This window comes from Pogoniulus pusillus, chromosome 35, assembly GCF_015220805.1.
Source record: "Pogoniulus pusillus isolate bPogPus1 chromosome 35, bPogPus1.pri, whole genome shotgun sequence".
In the NCBI taxonomy this organism is placed as follows: domain Eukaryota; kingdom Metazoa; phylum Chordata; class Aves; order Piciformes; family Lybiidae; genus Pogoniulus; species Pogoniulus pusillus.
The window spans coordinates 6,594,998-6,612,662 of record NC_087298.1 but is presented as its reverse complement, the minus strand read 5'-3'; the positions used below and the strand labels follow the sequence as shown (position 1 = coordinate 6,612,662).

Sequence of the window (17,665 nt, the reverse complement as noted above, 5' to 3'; positions counted from 1 at the left end):
ATAAGGCTGTGTTTGCAGAGCAGGCGTAATTACAAAGCGTGGTGTTCAGCAAGGTTTCTTCATAGGGTTTTATGAAGTGTGTGGCTAGAGGAGGAAGAAAGCTTTACTAATAATACCTAAGTAGAATTTTCACTGTTGTGGGAAGGTGCTTCAAAAGTCCTGAAGTGCCTATGATTTTCAGTTTATTGTGCAGAAACTGGAAGTTGAGGAATAGATGGAGATACTGAAATGTTTTACCTTCTCTTTCTGGAGCCCATTCAAAATGACAAATATGAGAAGGGAGCTGCCTGAATGTTAACAGGCTCCTGCTCACTTTGTTTATAGCTGGAGCTATAAACCCTGAGAAGCATTGGTGGTGTTCAACCAGCAATGCAAGCAGTGGTAGCTGAGGTTGCTCTGTACCTGGAGACCAAAGTGCATGTCTTGACCTATTTTAATCCTTAGAAGATTGCATAGCCAGGGAAGGTTTTTGTTCAATTTTTTTTTTCCTGCTTCTATTATGCTAAATTGAGCTCTTCTTTTGTGAGGTCTATAAAGAAGATGTGTTAGATCATCCTGAATCTTTTCCTGGATTTTGTTTGTCTATTTTGCAATGTAAAACTAGAGTATATTTTCTAAAATTCTCTCATTGTTTGCCTTTGTTAGAAACTTGAAGGAACAGTTAAAGAAAAGGATGCTGAATTGCAGGAGCTCATGAATAAGTACAAGAACCTTCTAAGAGCCAATGAAGAACTTGAACTGAAAAATGAGGGCTTAGTAAAGGAAAGATGTGCTGCACAGTCTCAACAGTCAATCATCAAGATAGTCAGAGAATTAGAGGTGAGTTTTTTCTGAACTGATCAGTTCTAAATATACACCCTGATTTCAAATTGAAGAGAATGTTGACTGTCTACTCGTGTTGACCCATGTAGCAGGGGGCTGTTTTTCTTTTGTATCAGTAGTGTATCAAAATGTTCTGTGTGAAAAAGGTAACAGTGACTTTATTAATTGTGTCATATTATTGTAGTGGTATTGATCAGGCACTGTAAGAGTCCACAGCATTGTACTCGAGTTTATGTGGCAGAACTGAACTCTGCTCCCAGCCTGTAAAATGTTGTGCCTGCCATAAGGAGGTAGAGTTTTGTGGTCATTAGGGCAGACACATTTTCCTGAGTGGGGGGCTATGTGCATTTCTGAAGGGAAGTGCAGAGGACAGTTTGTCTAATGAAATGGGAAGTGATTGCACAGAGCTAGTGAATGCAGGACATGAATGGAGTGTGAGGATTAAAAAATAGATGGGAGTGCAGATGTGTAGGGCAGGAGAAAACTACTTCAAAGCAAAGAAGAAAACAAAGGTATGCTTGGGGTAAGGAGAAAACTAAAACAAAGAATAAAAGTAACAGGACAGAAATACATACCTATATTAAAAAAAAAGGTGGGCCATGTATGCCCATTGTTTTATTTCATCCCCTAAATGGAGAAGATTTATTGATAGCTGAAACCAGTCCTAAACTGTAGTTGTTATAATCGTACAATGATAATCATTTGGAAAATACTTACAAGATCATTTAAGACCTTTTAGTTAGTTCCTTCACTCTCTATCTCTGTACTAGCAGAAAAAAAAACAGCTACTGTTATTTTTAATCACTTGTTGCCTGTTGGTGACTTTTTCTTGTTGCATGCAGATTATTGAACAAGCTGATTTTGAAGGTACATTTCTTGTCTCTCTTTTTATGTGGTACAGTCTAGTATGTTATGGTCTCCAAAAGCATCAGGCAAAGTAAGAAGAATTAGGCTGGTACATACTAATGATAGAGGAAGGTGCTTGTTTTCTTTAATGCTGTATCAGTCATTAACAAGATTTTCCTTGAGGAAGTTTAAAGTGAAGTGAGCCAACAGCAAAGGAAATGTGAGACCTGTATCACGTTCTAAACACAGTAGTGATGAGATGCTTAATATGCTATGGGCACTGTTATTAAACAAGGTAAATGCAGGCACACGTTGAGTCATGGGTTATTTGACAAGCTCAGACTAAAGGAGCTGCATCACTGTTTGCCAGGGTGCCAGTGCAGAGTTTATCAAAGTATGTATGAATATAGATGAAGGGAAAATAGTCTGAAAGGGCGAGTAGAAATTCTACCTCTGTAAAACAAACCGCAGTGCTTGCACGTAACTTCTGTCACAGAGGGACCTAAGAGTGATGGAAAATCATACAGAATTAATGAAAATCAAACACTGGCTTTCCTCTGTACACCCCACTTCCAGTTCAGGTGTATAACTAGGAGAGAGCAGTGATAGGCGAAGCCATGCATGGTAATGACCCAGTACCCACCATCCAGTCACGATCTGTTCTCTATGGCTGGCTCGCTCAGAGATTGTGAACCTAATCACAACCCATTGTCCTCCCAGCTCAACCTCTGTGTAAGATGAATCCTTTTTGGCATATTAATCACAAGTTTTTGGACAGGGATTATCCAGAGCTCTGCTCTCGTTGCCTGCCTTGGAGTCTTTGATGACTTTACAGTGCTGCACCAACTCTCAACAAACGCACAGCTGGATCCTCCCCACCAGAGAGAACAAAAACCAAGCTCCTCTACCCTGACTGATCTTTACAGTTGAAGAAAGTGAATTGAGAGATGCAGAACTTTCTTTCATCATACCTTTTTAGTTTATTTTAATGTAATGATACATTTTAAAGCAACCAACATCCAAAGCTCTGCTGGGTGCCTTGGCCAGGCCAGGGAAGATAAATGATGGTTTCTAATTAGAGTTTGGATTCTTGAGCCACCATCATGGGCTAGAGAGAGGGAGTATGCAAGGACACTGATAATTAGGTTAGTCATGCAACTGCTGACACTGGTGTCTGAAGGCTCAGATGGAAATACATTTTACAGCCAAAGAATTTAGAAATGCAATGGACTCCATATAATTTTGGAAAAGTTTAATTTTGTGCTTTGTGCTCTTGTCACAACCAATAGTCCTATACTTAAAAAGCTCTTTTTGTTGAAGCATTTCTTAGGTAAATATTTCTAACAGATATTTTTAAAGATCTCTGTGATTCATTTTGTTGTTGATAAAAACAGAAAAGTTGAGCAAATTTGCTCTTGCTTAGTTCTTGAGCTGTGCTTTTGGGTTCTGTTGTATTGCACACAGCATATACTGCATTGAGGGGCCACAGGGATGGGATGCTTAGTTCTAAATTTGTTTCTCTTAAGTATAAAATATGTTCTTGAACTTGCTGTTATGTAGCTGCTCTGTGATGTCTGGTTTTGGGATGGGGAGCCTGTGTAGTACTTGAGACTGGAGTAGGAAATGGAGTTAGCTCATGCACTGCTGGGCAAATGCAGCCTTTCTGCAGACCCAAGTCACTTTCTCATTCCTGTATGATCAGCACATTATTTGACTTTGGTTATAATTAGTTCTGCATTTAGGGAGTTAAGACTCTGCAATCAGGGACCCGAGGAATACTATGTGCATAGAGTTGTGATGGAATTTGCTGCAGCTGGAGAAATAACAGTCAATGCATAGAAGTTATTGATGGAGCTGGAGCACTGTGGTTGAGGGGTGTCATAAGAACTGGAATTGGTGCATTTGTTGCAGTGCTGCAGGTGTGTCTGAGCTGCTGAAATTGATGCATGGTGCACATAGTTGCTATGTGGTCATAATTATGGAAAGGGATGTAGTTGAGGGTGGGGGTTTGTTGATTTTTAATACAAATGTCCTGTTGATAAAATAGTGACCAGAGCATTGTAGTTGTTGCTCTCAGTCTCTTGAAATTGACATTGTGAACACATCACCACTTCACTTTCACATGTTCCAAGGCCAGCTTCATCTAATGGGGAGGCTGTAGCCAGGTGGGGTTAGTCTCTTCTGCCAGGCAAGCAGCAACAGAAGAAGGGGACACAGCCTCAGGTTGTGCTAGGGGAGGTCTAGGCTGGATGTCAGGAGGAAGTTCTTGCCAGAGAGAGTGATTGGCATTGGAATGGGCTGCCCAGGGAGGTGGTGGAGTCGCCATCCCTGGAGGAGTTTAAGAAAAGCCTGGATGAGGCACTTAGTGCCATGGTCTAGCTGATTGACCAGGGCTGGATGATAGCTTGTACTGGATGATCTTGGAGGTCTCTTCCAATCTGGTTGATTGTATGAACACTACACTGAGTCCTCCTAACTTCTTACCCACCAGGGAATTCTTTGCAAACCAAAAATCTTCTGTGACTTCAGTTGTAGAAAGAAGATTATGTGGGAATGGAAGCAACATAATCTATAATCATTACACTGCTGTGCTGGGAAGCCTATCTACCCTGTTTCAAGAAACTTAGAGACATGGCACTTGGGGACATGTTTTAATAGCCATGGTGGTGTTGAGTTGATGGTTGGACTTGATGATCTTAGAGGACTTTTCTAACCAAAACAGTTCTGTGATAAACAGGGCAATAGCGCAGTTTCTGATTTGATGAGATTAGCTTGCAGCTGAAAACAGGAGGAGTCTTCTGTTGATATTTGTCTGTGCATGCTTCAAACATGATGCTTTTTACCTGTGAGCATGGCCTGATGATGGGGATGAATGTGGTGTTGGTAGCAGAAATTTCATCCTAAAAGGGTTAGCCTGATGATGTTATGGAGATCTGTGTATTGCCCATTAATCTTCTCCCACGTATCTCCAAGAAGGGCTATAAGTTCCTTAGAGCCAACAGCTCTGTGACATTTTCTCTGGTTGAGCTACCATCCTCTAAAAGACACCCACAAAATCTTTTGCTACAGTAATTTTCATCTTTAGGTAGGACTCAGTGGCCTGTAACAATTTTAATCTTATTAGCACTTGTGTCATTTATGGTAGAGCACACAAGGTTTACTGCAGTGTTAGAAGAAATGATTCTTGTCCTGGTGGCTGGATGGATAGATGGGTGGATGATTCAGTGATGAGGTGCAGGTTATGGTCTTCTCTTAGCCATTCAGCCTGTAACCTTCAGAGACTTTGAAATTATCCTGATGGGTTTTGTAAGCAAGAGAGTATTCAATGAGGCAACTGGATATTCATGTGCCTTTGCCAATAAGTTATTTATTGTGGAGGTATAAACCTTTTACTTCCATTGCTTACAATTTGAGAAGCCTCTAATGAAAATAAGTTATGTTTTCCACCACTGCTGCTTAGCAGTAGTATTTCAGACTTAAATATAGACTTTAATGTATTAGATTGCCTCCTTTCATGGGAATATAAATCTTTCACTGCAATATGGTCCTGGATGTCTTGCAGCTATCTCCTCTAACACATTTTCCCTCACACCATGTGTCAAGAGGTTTAATGTTTCATTAACTCCCACAGCATTATGGTCTATTTAAGTTACAGTGCTGCCTTATGTTTTGTGTACCGTTGGGGAGTTGATTGGAATAATTCACTCCTACGCTTTATTTAGAAATGACAGTAATAATGTACCAAAAAAAAAAGTTCATGCTCTGTCTTCTCCTCCTTGTTATTCATGAAAGAGTCTAAAACATCAGGAACATTTCTTCGTGCTTTTGCTAACCTCTACCTAGGTAGTTCAATTTAGAGTTTCATAGTTTGTGTCTAATCTGAGACATTTGGAATTAAGAAGCAGCTCATGTCTCTTGTTATGCAGGAAAAAAAGAGTTGGGAGGGTTTCATGAGCTTACTGAGATTTTAGTGCAAATGTAAAACTAAATTGACACATGAATTCTGTATGGAACAGGAAACCAGAGCATAGAGCTGTGTATAACTTCTATAGCAATAGAGCAGTCATAGACTCTAAACAATTGCTGACAACTGTTACTTAATTTGTGTACCATAAAGGGTTCACTGCCAGTGCTTCAGAATCTTTTAATTAGGATATAGTTCTGCAGCATCTTCAATAATAATTGCAAGGCTCATTTCAGACATATGGAGGAGTTCACTAGAACTTTTAACAAACTGTTAACTGACTAAATTATCTCCAAAGATTTATTTCTTCCTGCTGCTTTCTACGTCATCAATCAGTGTCATGCCCAAACTTTTTCCAAGTTAAACTGCAAGCTCTGTATTTTATGTCTAGTGACTGCTCTTGAAAGGCTGAGATTCCAACATGTTGATAAGACTCCTTCATTCATGCTGTAAGATGTACTTTTGAGTGGGTTTTTTTTCTGGGTTTTTTATTAATGGGCTCTGGATCATCCACCTCCATCTGTTTGCCTTTGTTTCCTAGCAGAAACCATTGCTGCCTGCTCCTCTGCTCACCTAGATAAGAAACTTGGTATGAAGCTCAGTGTTTTCCTCTTCTTATTCAGAGTTTATAAGCTGCACTGGACCCTGCAACAGCATTTGTTAGAGTCCAGCTACTATTAGGAATGACGGTAGCTGAACATGATGCATGTGTGCAGAGCTAAGGTCACTTCTACAAAGAAACTACTCCTCCTGTGGTAAGGTCTGACATGCAGGTTACCTTAACGGGAGTAATTGGATCAAAACTTAATTAGACTTGCAAAGTTTTGGTTTAACATATTTGCTAGCATGCTGTGAAGTATGAGTGCAAATAATTAAAAGTAAACAACAGTTGTCCTTGCTTTTGTACTGTTTACTTTGCAGAATAGTGGCTTTTTCAAATTCACACTCCTTGCATCTTCAGCGTGACTTAAGGAGGTTCTGCTGTAGCTGAGTTTTTGTTGCCATTCCTTCCTCAGGAGTTGCAATTGGACTAATAACAGCTGCTTCAAACTCCTGGCTGTCGATTTTGTCCTTGTTAATGATCTGTTCACTAATTATTTGGTATCTCTTGAGAGTTCCCTTAGATGAGAATTCCCTGCTAGCTGTAGCACTGTTTTGGTTCTACCTTCCACTTTTCAGTCAAAAAAGAAAACTGAGAGCAGCAACAAGGCCTGCTATTCTCAACAGAGGCAGAATGCATCTCTGACATGAATACGTCTACATCTGCTATAGATTCCCCAGTTATTTTGTCACTGAAGGTGGCTGATATCTTAGGTATTTATATGTAATAAGTGCAAGCAGATAGTCCTTTAAATAGCTGCATTTTTTTTGCCTCCCACTGAAAAAGTGGCTGTGTGGTTGTTTTGCAGTGAAAAATGCTTGGGAAATTAGTGGATCCTTACTGAGAATGTGGCATAAGAGTCTGGCTTTATTCTGGTACCAATAATACACTTTCTGTGAGTGAGACTGCAGGGAAACAATTTTCTTTTCTTTGCACAAGTAAAGGAGCAGCTTGTAGTGACCCAGCTGAGTGTGCAGAAAGCTGACTCAAGGAGCTTGTGTCTGACAGGCTCATCCTTTATTTGTCAGCTCCATACTGTCCTTTTTGTTCAGAAATGGAACAGAATTTGCAGAAAAACCTGAAAGCAAATTGTATCCAGAACACAGAGAGGACTGTTAGGACAGTACTGTAAAGTGTGTGCTTGGAGCTTGGGCTTGTCTACATCATTTTCTTCCCCTCTGAAATAGCTACTGTGGAGTTGTTCTTGAGTTGTAAACTTTGCAAGTGAGGATACTTGGGCTAGGGTGGGGGGAAGCTTTTTAGACTGATAAAAGTGCTGAACCACTGTTTAGATGGACTCAGAAGACATAAGTAATGAAACAGTATTTGCTTCCTTTAATAACAACTGGGTGTAAGTATCATGATTAGTTTCCAGATGCACATTAGGCTTTGGAGGTGGGTGAGTTCTGTTCAGCAAAAGTGCATTTCCTCCTCTTTCCTGTTTTCTTCAGGACACATACATATAAACACACAGTTGTAAATGTCCAAGCTTAAAAATGACATTGCAAGCTTAGCATGTTCCTGTTTTATTTCAGGAAAATAAAGAAACTGAATATGAAAAGCTGATCCTTGCTTTAAGAAAAGAACAAAATATTTATTCTACACTAGTGAAGACCTTTAAAGAGTCAGATAGGTAAGTATTCGTTCTCTTTTGGTGGATAATCTGAACTCAAAGGGCAAAAATCAGATGTTATGAAAAAAAGTGCGGCTTAACTGGAGTGGCGATTACTTTTTATCAGCCCGTTGTTCCTAGGTCATAAACTAGCTGTTACAGTCACCTTAAAAAGAGAAATGTTGTTAAAATCAGGTGGTATTATCTAAATTACTTAAATGGCTCTGACAGTATTTCTGTTTGGATGGAAATCTCAGATGAGCCAGATAGCCATTTAGGTACCAAAGCAAGCAGGGGTTACGTGTCCTGTGTTGGAATGGAGGGGAAGAATCGAAGCGTAGTGACCTTCTGGGTGCTGGACAATTTGCCATGGTTTAATCCTAAAGTACAGATAATGCTTATCTTAAAAGTGACACTGGGAGAATTTTGATGAGAATATAAGCCAGTGAGATTTTTTTTGGGGAAGGTGAAACAAACCAGGATAATGGAAGTTTCTATAGCGTGCTTTCAGTGTAAAGCATGCAGAAATGTGGCAAATGCAAGTGTATTTTAACCTTATAAAATCAAAGAACACAACGTTTTAGAAGGAAATCTGTGGCCTACTTTGTATCCTCTCATTGCCTGGCAGTTGAGAAGATATTATGATAAAATAGAGAAAAATCTGAGCCTTTAGGTTAAGCAAATGTGTTGGGAAAAAAATACTTTTGCTGTTCTAATTAAAGTATCTGTAATTATGTCCTGATGGCGTTTGAGAGCTAGCTCCTGCAGGTAGCAGCTTATACCTGCCAGCTTTATGGGAATGTGTATTTGTATTTTGCAATTGGTCTATGGACCACCTTAGTTTGGAAACCATAAAGTGAAGAGCAGTGGAGTGGATGAGAACTGGCATTTGAATTAAGCAAATTAATAGTAATGCCGTCTTGTGCTTGGCCACAGTGCAGAAGCTACGTTAGATATAGAATCTTTTTCATTAGAAATAGTGCTAGAAGTCAGACTATGTTTATTTCTTAGCTCTGGGGAAAAAAAAGCAGTGGCTTGTGTAAATACTTTCTTGAACAATTAGCAAATGAGAGAAGAAGGGGAGTTTATTGTAGGATTACATATGGAGGGAGTGACCTGCCATTGAAGCACTGTCTGTGGGTGAGGCCATTGGTAATGCTTAGTGTAGTAATGATGAGAGAGTAACATAGCTCTGATATTAGATTTTCTTAGAATATCTTTCAGATGAGGATAGTTATAACTGTAACCATTAAGGTAAACTGAGTTTTGCCATTAACTTCTGTAGGATCAGGAACAGGATAATTAGTTCTGTTTTCCTGATATGGAGTTAGAGGATGCAGGGAGCAGTGCGTGCCATGCAGCCATTTGCAATGATTCAACAGCAGAGCTGGAAGATGAAGGTCATCTAGTTTCTTTTTTTCCTCCCTCTCATGGTTTTGTGGGCTGAGATGTGCTATAAATCTCATCAGCAAAGGCCTGAACCCCCAAAGATCTGGGGAGCTGATAAACAAGCCCTGCAGATGAATTTAGCATCCTCATTTGTGTCACTGCCATCAGCAGTGCACGGATTTGAAGCAAGCATTTATTTTCTTGCTGATGTATCTTCTTTTAGGCATTATTTATTTTAAACAACCTGGATGGTTATTTTTCAAAGTAAGCTACCGTGTGTCAGGACCAAGACATTTCTTGTCTCTCCAAGCAGGGAGTCAATGTATTTTCTTACAAACCTAAGTTCTGAAGAGGAGAAGATGTGCTTACTTAGCTTCTAGTTATGTGCTGCTTTGTTGTTATTATTAATACTGTTTTTTTGCTGAGCATTTAAGAGAGCTCTCACTTCAAATCTCTTCTTGAACAAAAGAGAGTTGGTTAAAGGAATAGTTTCCTGTGCAGGAAGCACTGACAACAGCACACTTTTCAGCAGACAGACTGAGTGACTTTTCATACGTGCTGCCTTTTAATTTGTGTGTTTCTCCAATAAGCTGCTGCTCTGCTGCAGGTATGATGTGCTCTGTGTTCCTGAAGATTCTGCTGTAAGATGGATTTAAATTTCTTTCTAAAGATCCCTGAATTCTCTGTCATTTGGTGCACTGGATTGGAAATTCTACAGCAGATTAATTTATCATAAAGAATCACAGAATGCTGAGGGTCAGATGTGACCTGGGCAGGGACACCTTCTGCTAGACCAGGTTGCTCAAAGCCTCGTCTAACCTACCCTAGCACGAGGCTGGGGAATGGTGACTGATGCTAAAGGGCCTCAGTGGCAAACCTTGGAAGAAAGCTACTTAATGGATGGATTCACCTTGACAAGTTAGCATTTGTAACTTGTAGCATTTACACCCGTTGAGATAATGGAGACAATTTAGGTCTTTTTTGCAGACTGTCGGATAGGTAAAGAAGTAAATTAGTTGTCTGGGTCATGTTTTCAATGAAACATGACTTCTCTTTTTTTTGTTCTTCAGTGGAGCATTAGATGATACAGTTCTGTAGCAAGGGAGCAAAGTTTCCATGGTCACCACATAATGGAACACACAGAGCCATCAGCTGTGTGTGATAATGGTATTTTGCTGGCGTCCTTTTCAGAAGTTAGTCATTTTGATTTTCCTCAAAAAGAAATTACACAGAAGTTGGCTGGTAGAATATATCCGTGGATGTTCAGAAGCCAGCTTAAAATGGCAAGAAAAGGCCCTGTCTGTAAACATTCAATTCTGTTTGTTTTGTTTGTATTTGTGCCTCGAATTGTGAGATGAAAACCAGGGATGGCTAACGTGAAACGGGCTCTTTGTAGAGGCATGGCTGTATAAAAGATGCTGAGCTGCACAACAAAGTGTTTCGAATTGGATCTTGAATTACTTCCTTTTTTCCTTCTTTGTTTTTTTTTCTTCTCCCCCAGTATAAATAGCTTGCAAACAGAGCTAAACAACATTTTTCTGCTGCGGAAACAACTAGAAGAGGACGTTTTAGCCAATCGGAACCTACAGAAGGTCCTGGAGGATCAGATTAAGGACATTAGAAACCGCCAAGGTCTGTGCAGCCCAACCCTTTTCTTGAGCTTCTTGCACAAAGGAGAAATGGGTTTGTAACGGTTTGCTGTGAGGTAGAAGAAACGTTTGAGAGTAGAAAAAGCTGTGAAAGGGCTTCCTTTTCAGCTTTCTATGCTGGAAATTATTTGGGAGATTTGTAAGAGAATGCCTTTGAGCAATCAAGGCATAGAGAGAGGGGCAGCTTTTCCCTTCCCTTGCAGCAAATGTTAGTAATTCTATGGCAGTTCTACTGCAGTGATCATTTTAAGTTGCCTACGATTTTGTACCCATAGAATTTACTGTTTTCTGCAGAAGTCAAGAGATTCCTGGCTTTGAATTTCATGATACTTTGGTAAAGAGTCTTGTATCAGCAAATAGCCACACTCCTAACATGAGAATTTCCAGAGAAAGAAAAAAATAGGCAGAGGTTTGGTTGTTTTATAGTTTAGAGCTTTTAAGTAAAACTTACCTTCTATCTCAGCTTATTGGACTTCTTTGGAGGTGTTTTTAGTATATGCTTGGATATAAAAAATAATGATGTAAGTGGACATTGTTAACTAGAGTTTACTGTATGTGTACAGATGAATCTGGTTGTATTCCATAGGGGATGTATAAATAACAATAAAGCCTGTTCACTTGCCCCTTTCAACTTAGATTTTTAGTTGTAGCATCACTCCCTTGACAGCTATGATAAGTGACAGAAGGTAAGCTTCTGCCATCTCGGAGTTTTTAACCTCAGTAGCACAGAGATAATGAACAACCAAAGTAGACCAAAGGGTCTTGTGGGTGTTCTGAGGTTCTCAAGAGCACTTTTGATGAGGGTGAGGCTGCTGGGAATGAAGGCTCTGAAAATTAGTAATAATTTGTGAAGTTTTGGGTCCTTGAAGCAGCCATGGGATCAGTGTCAGAGCTGGCAGCAGGATTTGCATGTCTTTTCTTTGTCCTAATTTTGATGTGCTTTCTCCTTATCTAATGAGATACATTTATAGAATTAACTGTCATCTATATTGTAAATGAACAGGTGTTTATTGAAACATAGCACATCATTCCTGCAGTTAGAGAGGAAATGAATAAGTAGCTATTTTCAATTCAATTAATGCAATCTTTTGACCCCAAAGCAAAATAAATTCACCAACTTTGTCTTTGCCTTGAGACCTTGAATTCATGTTCATGAAGGCATAGTTAAAGCAGAGTAGTCATGGCTTACTTAGCCTTCTTAAAAATTAGTTCTAATTGTGATGCTAAATATGCAAATTACAATTCAGAATGACATTCTCAACTCGTGCTGAGAACCAGAGAAAATACAGCCATGGAAAATACACCATGTCTGTGTGTCAGAAGCACAAAGAAACGAGGACAAAATTTGCTCAATTAAACAGAAAGCTTATTTTGGGGCATGAAACATTTTAACTGGCTTCCCACAGACTTACTAGTAGGTTCTTATTCCAGAAGGTCCTGTCTTTGCATTTTATGCTGTGTCCTACTGCAAACAGGTTCTGAAATAAATCCTGCTATTTTGACAGATGAAACACTCTCTTCCTGTGGAGATCAGACATCTTATATGAGTATCTGTTTAGGAGAGCAAGATCATTTAAATGTACAGATAGATCATCTGTCTCTTGAAGAACTGAAGAAAAAGGTATTGATCTTTTTGTTGTTTATTGGTTTAGTGGCTTAATTCTGTTTCATTTATAGTTCATGTATCTCTCAAAAAGGTTTATTGTGAGGTAGTTGAGTAGTTCTGAAAGGATTTGAAATTCTCATCTCTGCTTTGTGATCCACCTTTTATGAGTGATTTAGTCTTTGTTACACCACATGACCTTCAGAATCAGCTGAAAGAGCTGACTTGCTGCAAAGGTTTTGTGATAGTTAGACACCTGGATTCAGGTTTCAGACTCAGTGCCATGCTTTAGTCATCCTGAAGTGTACCAACTTCAAATGAAACTTTTTGCTTTAAGTATCCTCCATCGTGTATATCATGCACCTTTATTAACCATGAGGATGGTGGAGGTGTCTCTGGTTTCTAATTCTATCCAGCACACTCCATCTCAGGATTTGCACATCTTTTGGCAATTGTGGCATGTTAGAAAATGCCTCTGAGGCAAGTGAATGTTGCCTCCATTCTACATAAGGAAAGTTGAAACTCACAGATAGGAGATATGCAGACCGTTGCCATACAGTCAATCAGAGTTCAGAAACTCCTTGCCCTGTGCAGTGACCTCTGATCCCTGCACCATGTCGTGATACAGAATTGTTTTGAACAGGATCAAGTGGAAGTGAAGTTATATATTTCTCATGGCCAGCTGAATTGTAGGCAGGGTTCAGAATTTAGAGGTGGATAATATGAAGGAAAGAAGTTTGCTTTGCACTGAACAGGTGTCAATAAAGCCCCAGATTGGGTCCCAGTCCTGTTCCAAGGCTGTACTGCTTTTATCTCTGAGCATGCTCTCTTCAGGGACACTTGTTAACAGAAGATGTTTATAAACCATTTCTTATTTAAAAAAGAGTTTGTGTGCCTGAAAGCTGATCTGGTTTTTCCAAATGTATTAATTACTCTAATAGAAAGATTTCACTTTCTTCTGCAAGCATTGCCTCCTAGATATACTTACCTAAGTCTGAAACAGTGATGTCTGTTCCTGAGTATTGAACATGATTGTCTATTCAGATTTTATATCTGTAAATCAATTCAGAATGATAGTGGCTTAGAAGTGGAGTTTGAGACAGAAGAACAGGGTTGTTCTCCTCTGTGCTGCTTTTCCCCTATAATGCTGGTTTCCCTTGCACTAAAATGTTTCTTCTCGAATCAGCCTGTTGGTTTGGGGCTCCCTCAGGTATCTCCCTGCTGCTGAGTTGTGAAACTTAATACCTCAATACATGGCTGGGAACTACAGTTTGACAAGTTAAGATTTCATGAACACTAACCCACAAATCTGTAATTCATTTTTCATATATGGGAAGATTGCCTTACGAGCAGATGCAGGGACCCAAGGTTTTCAACTCTGCAGTGTAGTTTCAGGCAGAGATTTGTATGGCATCATTTGTTTTCATTCCAGTATCATAGAATCATAGAATCAACCAGGTTGGAAGAGGTCTCCAAGATCATCCAGTCCAACCTAGCGCCCAGCACTATCCAGTCAACCAAACCATGGCACCAAGTGCCTCATCCAGGCTTTTCTTCAACACCTCCAGGGATGGTGACTCCACCACCTCCCTGGGCCGCCCATTCCAATGCCAATCACTCTCTCTGACAAGAACTTCCTCCTAACATTCAGCCTAGACCTGCCCCACCACCACTTGAGACTGTGTCCCCTTGTTCTGTTGCTGGTTGCCTGGCAGAAGAGCCCAACCCCACCTGGCCACAGCCTCCCTTCAGGTAGTTGTAGGCAGCAATGAGGTCTGCCCTGAGCCTCCTCTTCTGCAGACTGCACACCCCCAGCTCCCTCAGCCTCTCCTCACAGGGCTATGCTCCATCCCCCTCACCAGCTTTGTTGCCCTTCTCTGGACATATTCCAGTATGGATGTTAACCAGTTTTGCTCTTCCTTCCTTTGCTTATTTAGGTTACTGACCTTCTCTTGATGGTGAAGGATCTGCAGTCAATTAATCAAGAACTTAAGAAAAAACAGCTTGGACTTTGCACAACAAATCCTCAAGGAAAAGAAGCACTAAAAATATTGAATCACAGCGAGGTAGGTTCTGTGTGTTACAGTAGTGCATGTGACTCTCACATCTGATGTACCTTATGGAGTCATTTACATCAGTGCAGAATGAGTATAAAGCCCTCGGGGCGTAGGTTGCTAATTCCTTATAATAACTTTTTAAATTAATGATGTAAACAACTTTAGGTTGTTAGCACAACAGAATCAGCTCAATGCAAGTGCTCAGTGATGTGTCAAGTTGATTTTAAGGAAGTAACATGCACACAAAAATAGTAGTTGGGTCTGCAATCTGTTTGCTTTGGCAGTTGAAAGGGGAGGAAATAGTTAATTTTGTGAAGAAAGCAGCATCTTATGTAACATTTTAGTTACCACTGAAACTCTGCTTGTCTGCTCTTCAAGAGTCATTCTCATGCTGTGTCTCATTCTCTGAGAGCTTGGTTCAGATCTCCTCTGCAGCTACAACTAGGGTTTGCTGTAGCCAAAAACAAGAGAATAGCCCTTGAGGTCACTTAAATGCATGGCTGTTCCTTCATGTAGAATACAGAAGTACATGAACAAGTAGCCAGCATTGTGGTAGATGGCTGAGAGGTGCAAAGAATGAATCACTGCTGGGTATTTCATTGTTTTGTCTGAAGCTCAGACTGTTTTCAGCTGCTGGGAAGAGGAGATCTTGGCAAAATATGTCCACTGAGAAGCATTTTGGGTGCTGGGTCACCATGTGTCTTATGTGTGAATCATAAAGGATGTTCAAGAGGCTGTGTGAACTTTTTAGTGTGTAAGGTATTGTTTGAAATTGGGCTGATGGCAATTTTCTGTTTATCCTGTTGTGGGTGTTGCTTTCAGTTAGGTTGTTGTGGTCCATAACCTGTTGAATAGGAAGGACAAAATAGAAAAGCAGTAATGATGCTGCTGGTATTTTGTGCTTGAAACTTCTGAATCAAAGTCAAAAGAGCAGCAGATTAGGAACAGTTTGAATCAGTTCGTAGATTCATAGAACGGTTTGGGTTGGAAGGGACCTTAAACCTAGTTCTAACCCAGCCCTCAGGGACACCTTCCACTAGACCATGTTGCTCAAGGCCTCATCCAGCCAGGCCTTGAACACCTCCATGAAGGAGCAGCCACAGCTTCCCTGGGCAGACTGTTCCAGTATCTCATGACCCTCACTGTAAGAAAAGTTCTTTCAAATATCCAGTCTAAATCTACCCTTCTCAAATTTTAACCCCTCTTCTTGTCCTACCCTTACAAGCCCTTGTAACAAGTCCCTTCCCAACTTTCTCATAGACCCCTTTATGGGTAGGAATTGCTTGATTCAAGAGCTGAGACTGTGGTCTTGTTAATTTCTCTGCAGGACAGTTTACTCTGCAGGACTCTAGAAAAAAGCTCATGGATTTTACCATTTGCTGCAGTTGCACCGGGAACAATCCCCAAAAGTCATGAAATATTCTTGATTCCTCAGTTTGAAGACCTATTCGTGCAACCTTTAATTGAAATACAGTTTAAATTATAGATCAGCCTTTAGGGGTGCTGTGGCTTTTATTAAAATAATGAATTTACGTGTTGCTGTAATAGGTCTGCATGAAAAGCTTGTGGGCAATCTCTCCCAGAGCATCTGCACTGCCTGGAGATGAGGTTTTGTTCAGCAGTTCGCCTCGATTTCCTGCAGAGGGCGCTGCCCGCTCAGCGATGCCACACTTGGCACCTAAGGAGTTGTCTCCTGAGCTTAGATTGGCAAGACAAGATACTGTGTGCTCCTGTGGTTGTCTTGACACAAAAAATACGTAGAGGGCTACTTACCTAAGCTGTCTGCCTGAAATTAGATGTGGAATGACAGAGTGAAGCTTGTCAAACCTGAATAAGCCTTAAAATTTTGGTGAAGGAATCAGCTTGTGCCAGAACAATGCCAGTACTGTGGAGCTCACAGCACTGTTCAGTGTCTGTAATGAAAAGGATTTAGTTTTAAAGAGTACCATTTGATCAACCTTGACAAGAAAGGGAAAGATGCATTTTGGGCTACGGCTTGTGACAACTGTGCTTTGGGTATTAATAACCATCGTCAGAAAAACTCCCAAGTTCTATTTTGTGTGTGTATTTTGGGCTAGAATTTGTTGGCAGGTAGTGCAGAGATGACATGAACGTATGTGCTATAAGAGGAATTTGGACAGATACAGGAAGATGCATCCTTCTGAGGTTCTTAAAAAGAACCCAGTTTTCTCTCTCTTTCCCTTCAAGAAGCCAGAGCACAAATGGGATGCATCTGCATGATGGTGCCTCAGCAGGGCATTTCCCAAAGGTCTGACAGCCCTGAGTACTCTCTTTCTTGGCTTGGTGTTCAGAAGAAAAGGAGAAGGAGGAGAGAAAAAGGTTGTTTTTGTACTGTCCTCTGAACATCTGCTTTCTCTGAGAGAAGCAGCCTCCGTGATTTCAGCCTTCAGGGCTCCAGGGATCTTTGCAAACCAAGCATAGCAGTGGTTCATTTAGGAGAAACATTCGCAAGGTTTTCAGTCTCTGAGGAAATACATTAAACAGGCAGCTTATTCTTGGTAGACTTTTTTTCCTGGCCTTAAGACACTTATTTTGTTTTAATATTTTGTTGAGTGTTAGATTGTGTTCCTTGGAGCACAGAAAGGTTCTTTTCAGCCTGTCAGACACAAGACCGTAGGGCCAGTTTCAAAGTGCAGTCAGTTGTCCTAACAGTGTGCTGTAACCTGTTCATCTCCTGAAACAGTTTCCTTCTAAGAATAAGCACCAAAACCAGGCCAGGCAAAAGCCTACACTGAAAAATGAGTCATGAGAGGTGGTTGCACTGAGTGGATAAGTTGTGGGGAAATAAGTTTGTTTTTTTAATATGCAGATGAAGAGTTTGTCCTGCATCTACACATGAAAGATTAACAGTTGCTCAGGGGTGATCTTATTGCTGTCTACAACTACCTGAGGGGTGGTTGTGGCCAGGAGGAGGTTGCTCTCTTCTCTCAGGTGGCCAGCACCAGAACGAGAGGACACAGCCTCAGGCTGTGCCAGGGGAGATTTAGGCTGGAGGTGAGGAGAAAGTTCTTCCCTGAGAGAGTCATTGGACACTGGAATGGGCTGCCCGGGGAGGTGGTGGAGTCGCCGTCCCTGGAGCTGTTCAAGGCAAGATTGGACGT

At 40.6% G+C, this 17,665-nt stretch overlaps 1 protein-coding gene across 3 annotated transcripts in view; it reads left to right on the top strand.

The window, feature by feature from the left end:
* The window catches only part of CDK5RAP2 (CDK5 regulatory subunit associated protein 2), a 92,168-nt gene that overhangs the window by 29,364 nt on the left and 45,139 nt on the right, over positions 1 to 17,665 (top strand). For all 3 annotated transcript variants that reach the window (XM_064171382.1, XM_064171383.1, XM_064171381.1), the window contains exons 14-18: positions 646 to 819; positions 7,769 to 7,866; positions 10,736 to 10,866; positions 12,389 to 12,504; positions 14,424 to 14,552. In XM_064171382.1, coding sequence (XP_064027452.1) covers positions 646 to 819; positions 7,769 to 7,866; positions 10,736 to 10,866; positions 12,389 to 12,504; positions 14,424 to 14,552 — 648 coding nt within the window. The remainder of the gene's footprint in view (positions 1 to 645; positions 820 to 7,768; positions 7,867 to 10,735; positions 10,867 to 12,388; positions 12,505 to 14,423; positions 14,553 to 17,665) is intronic.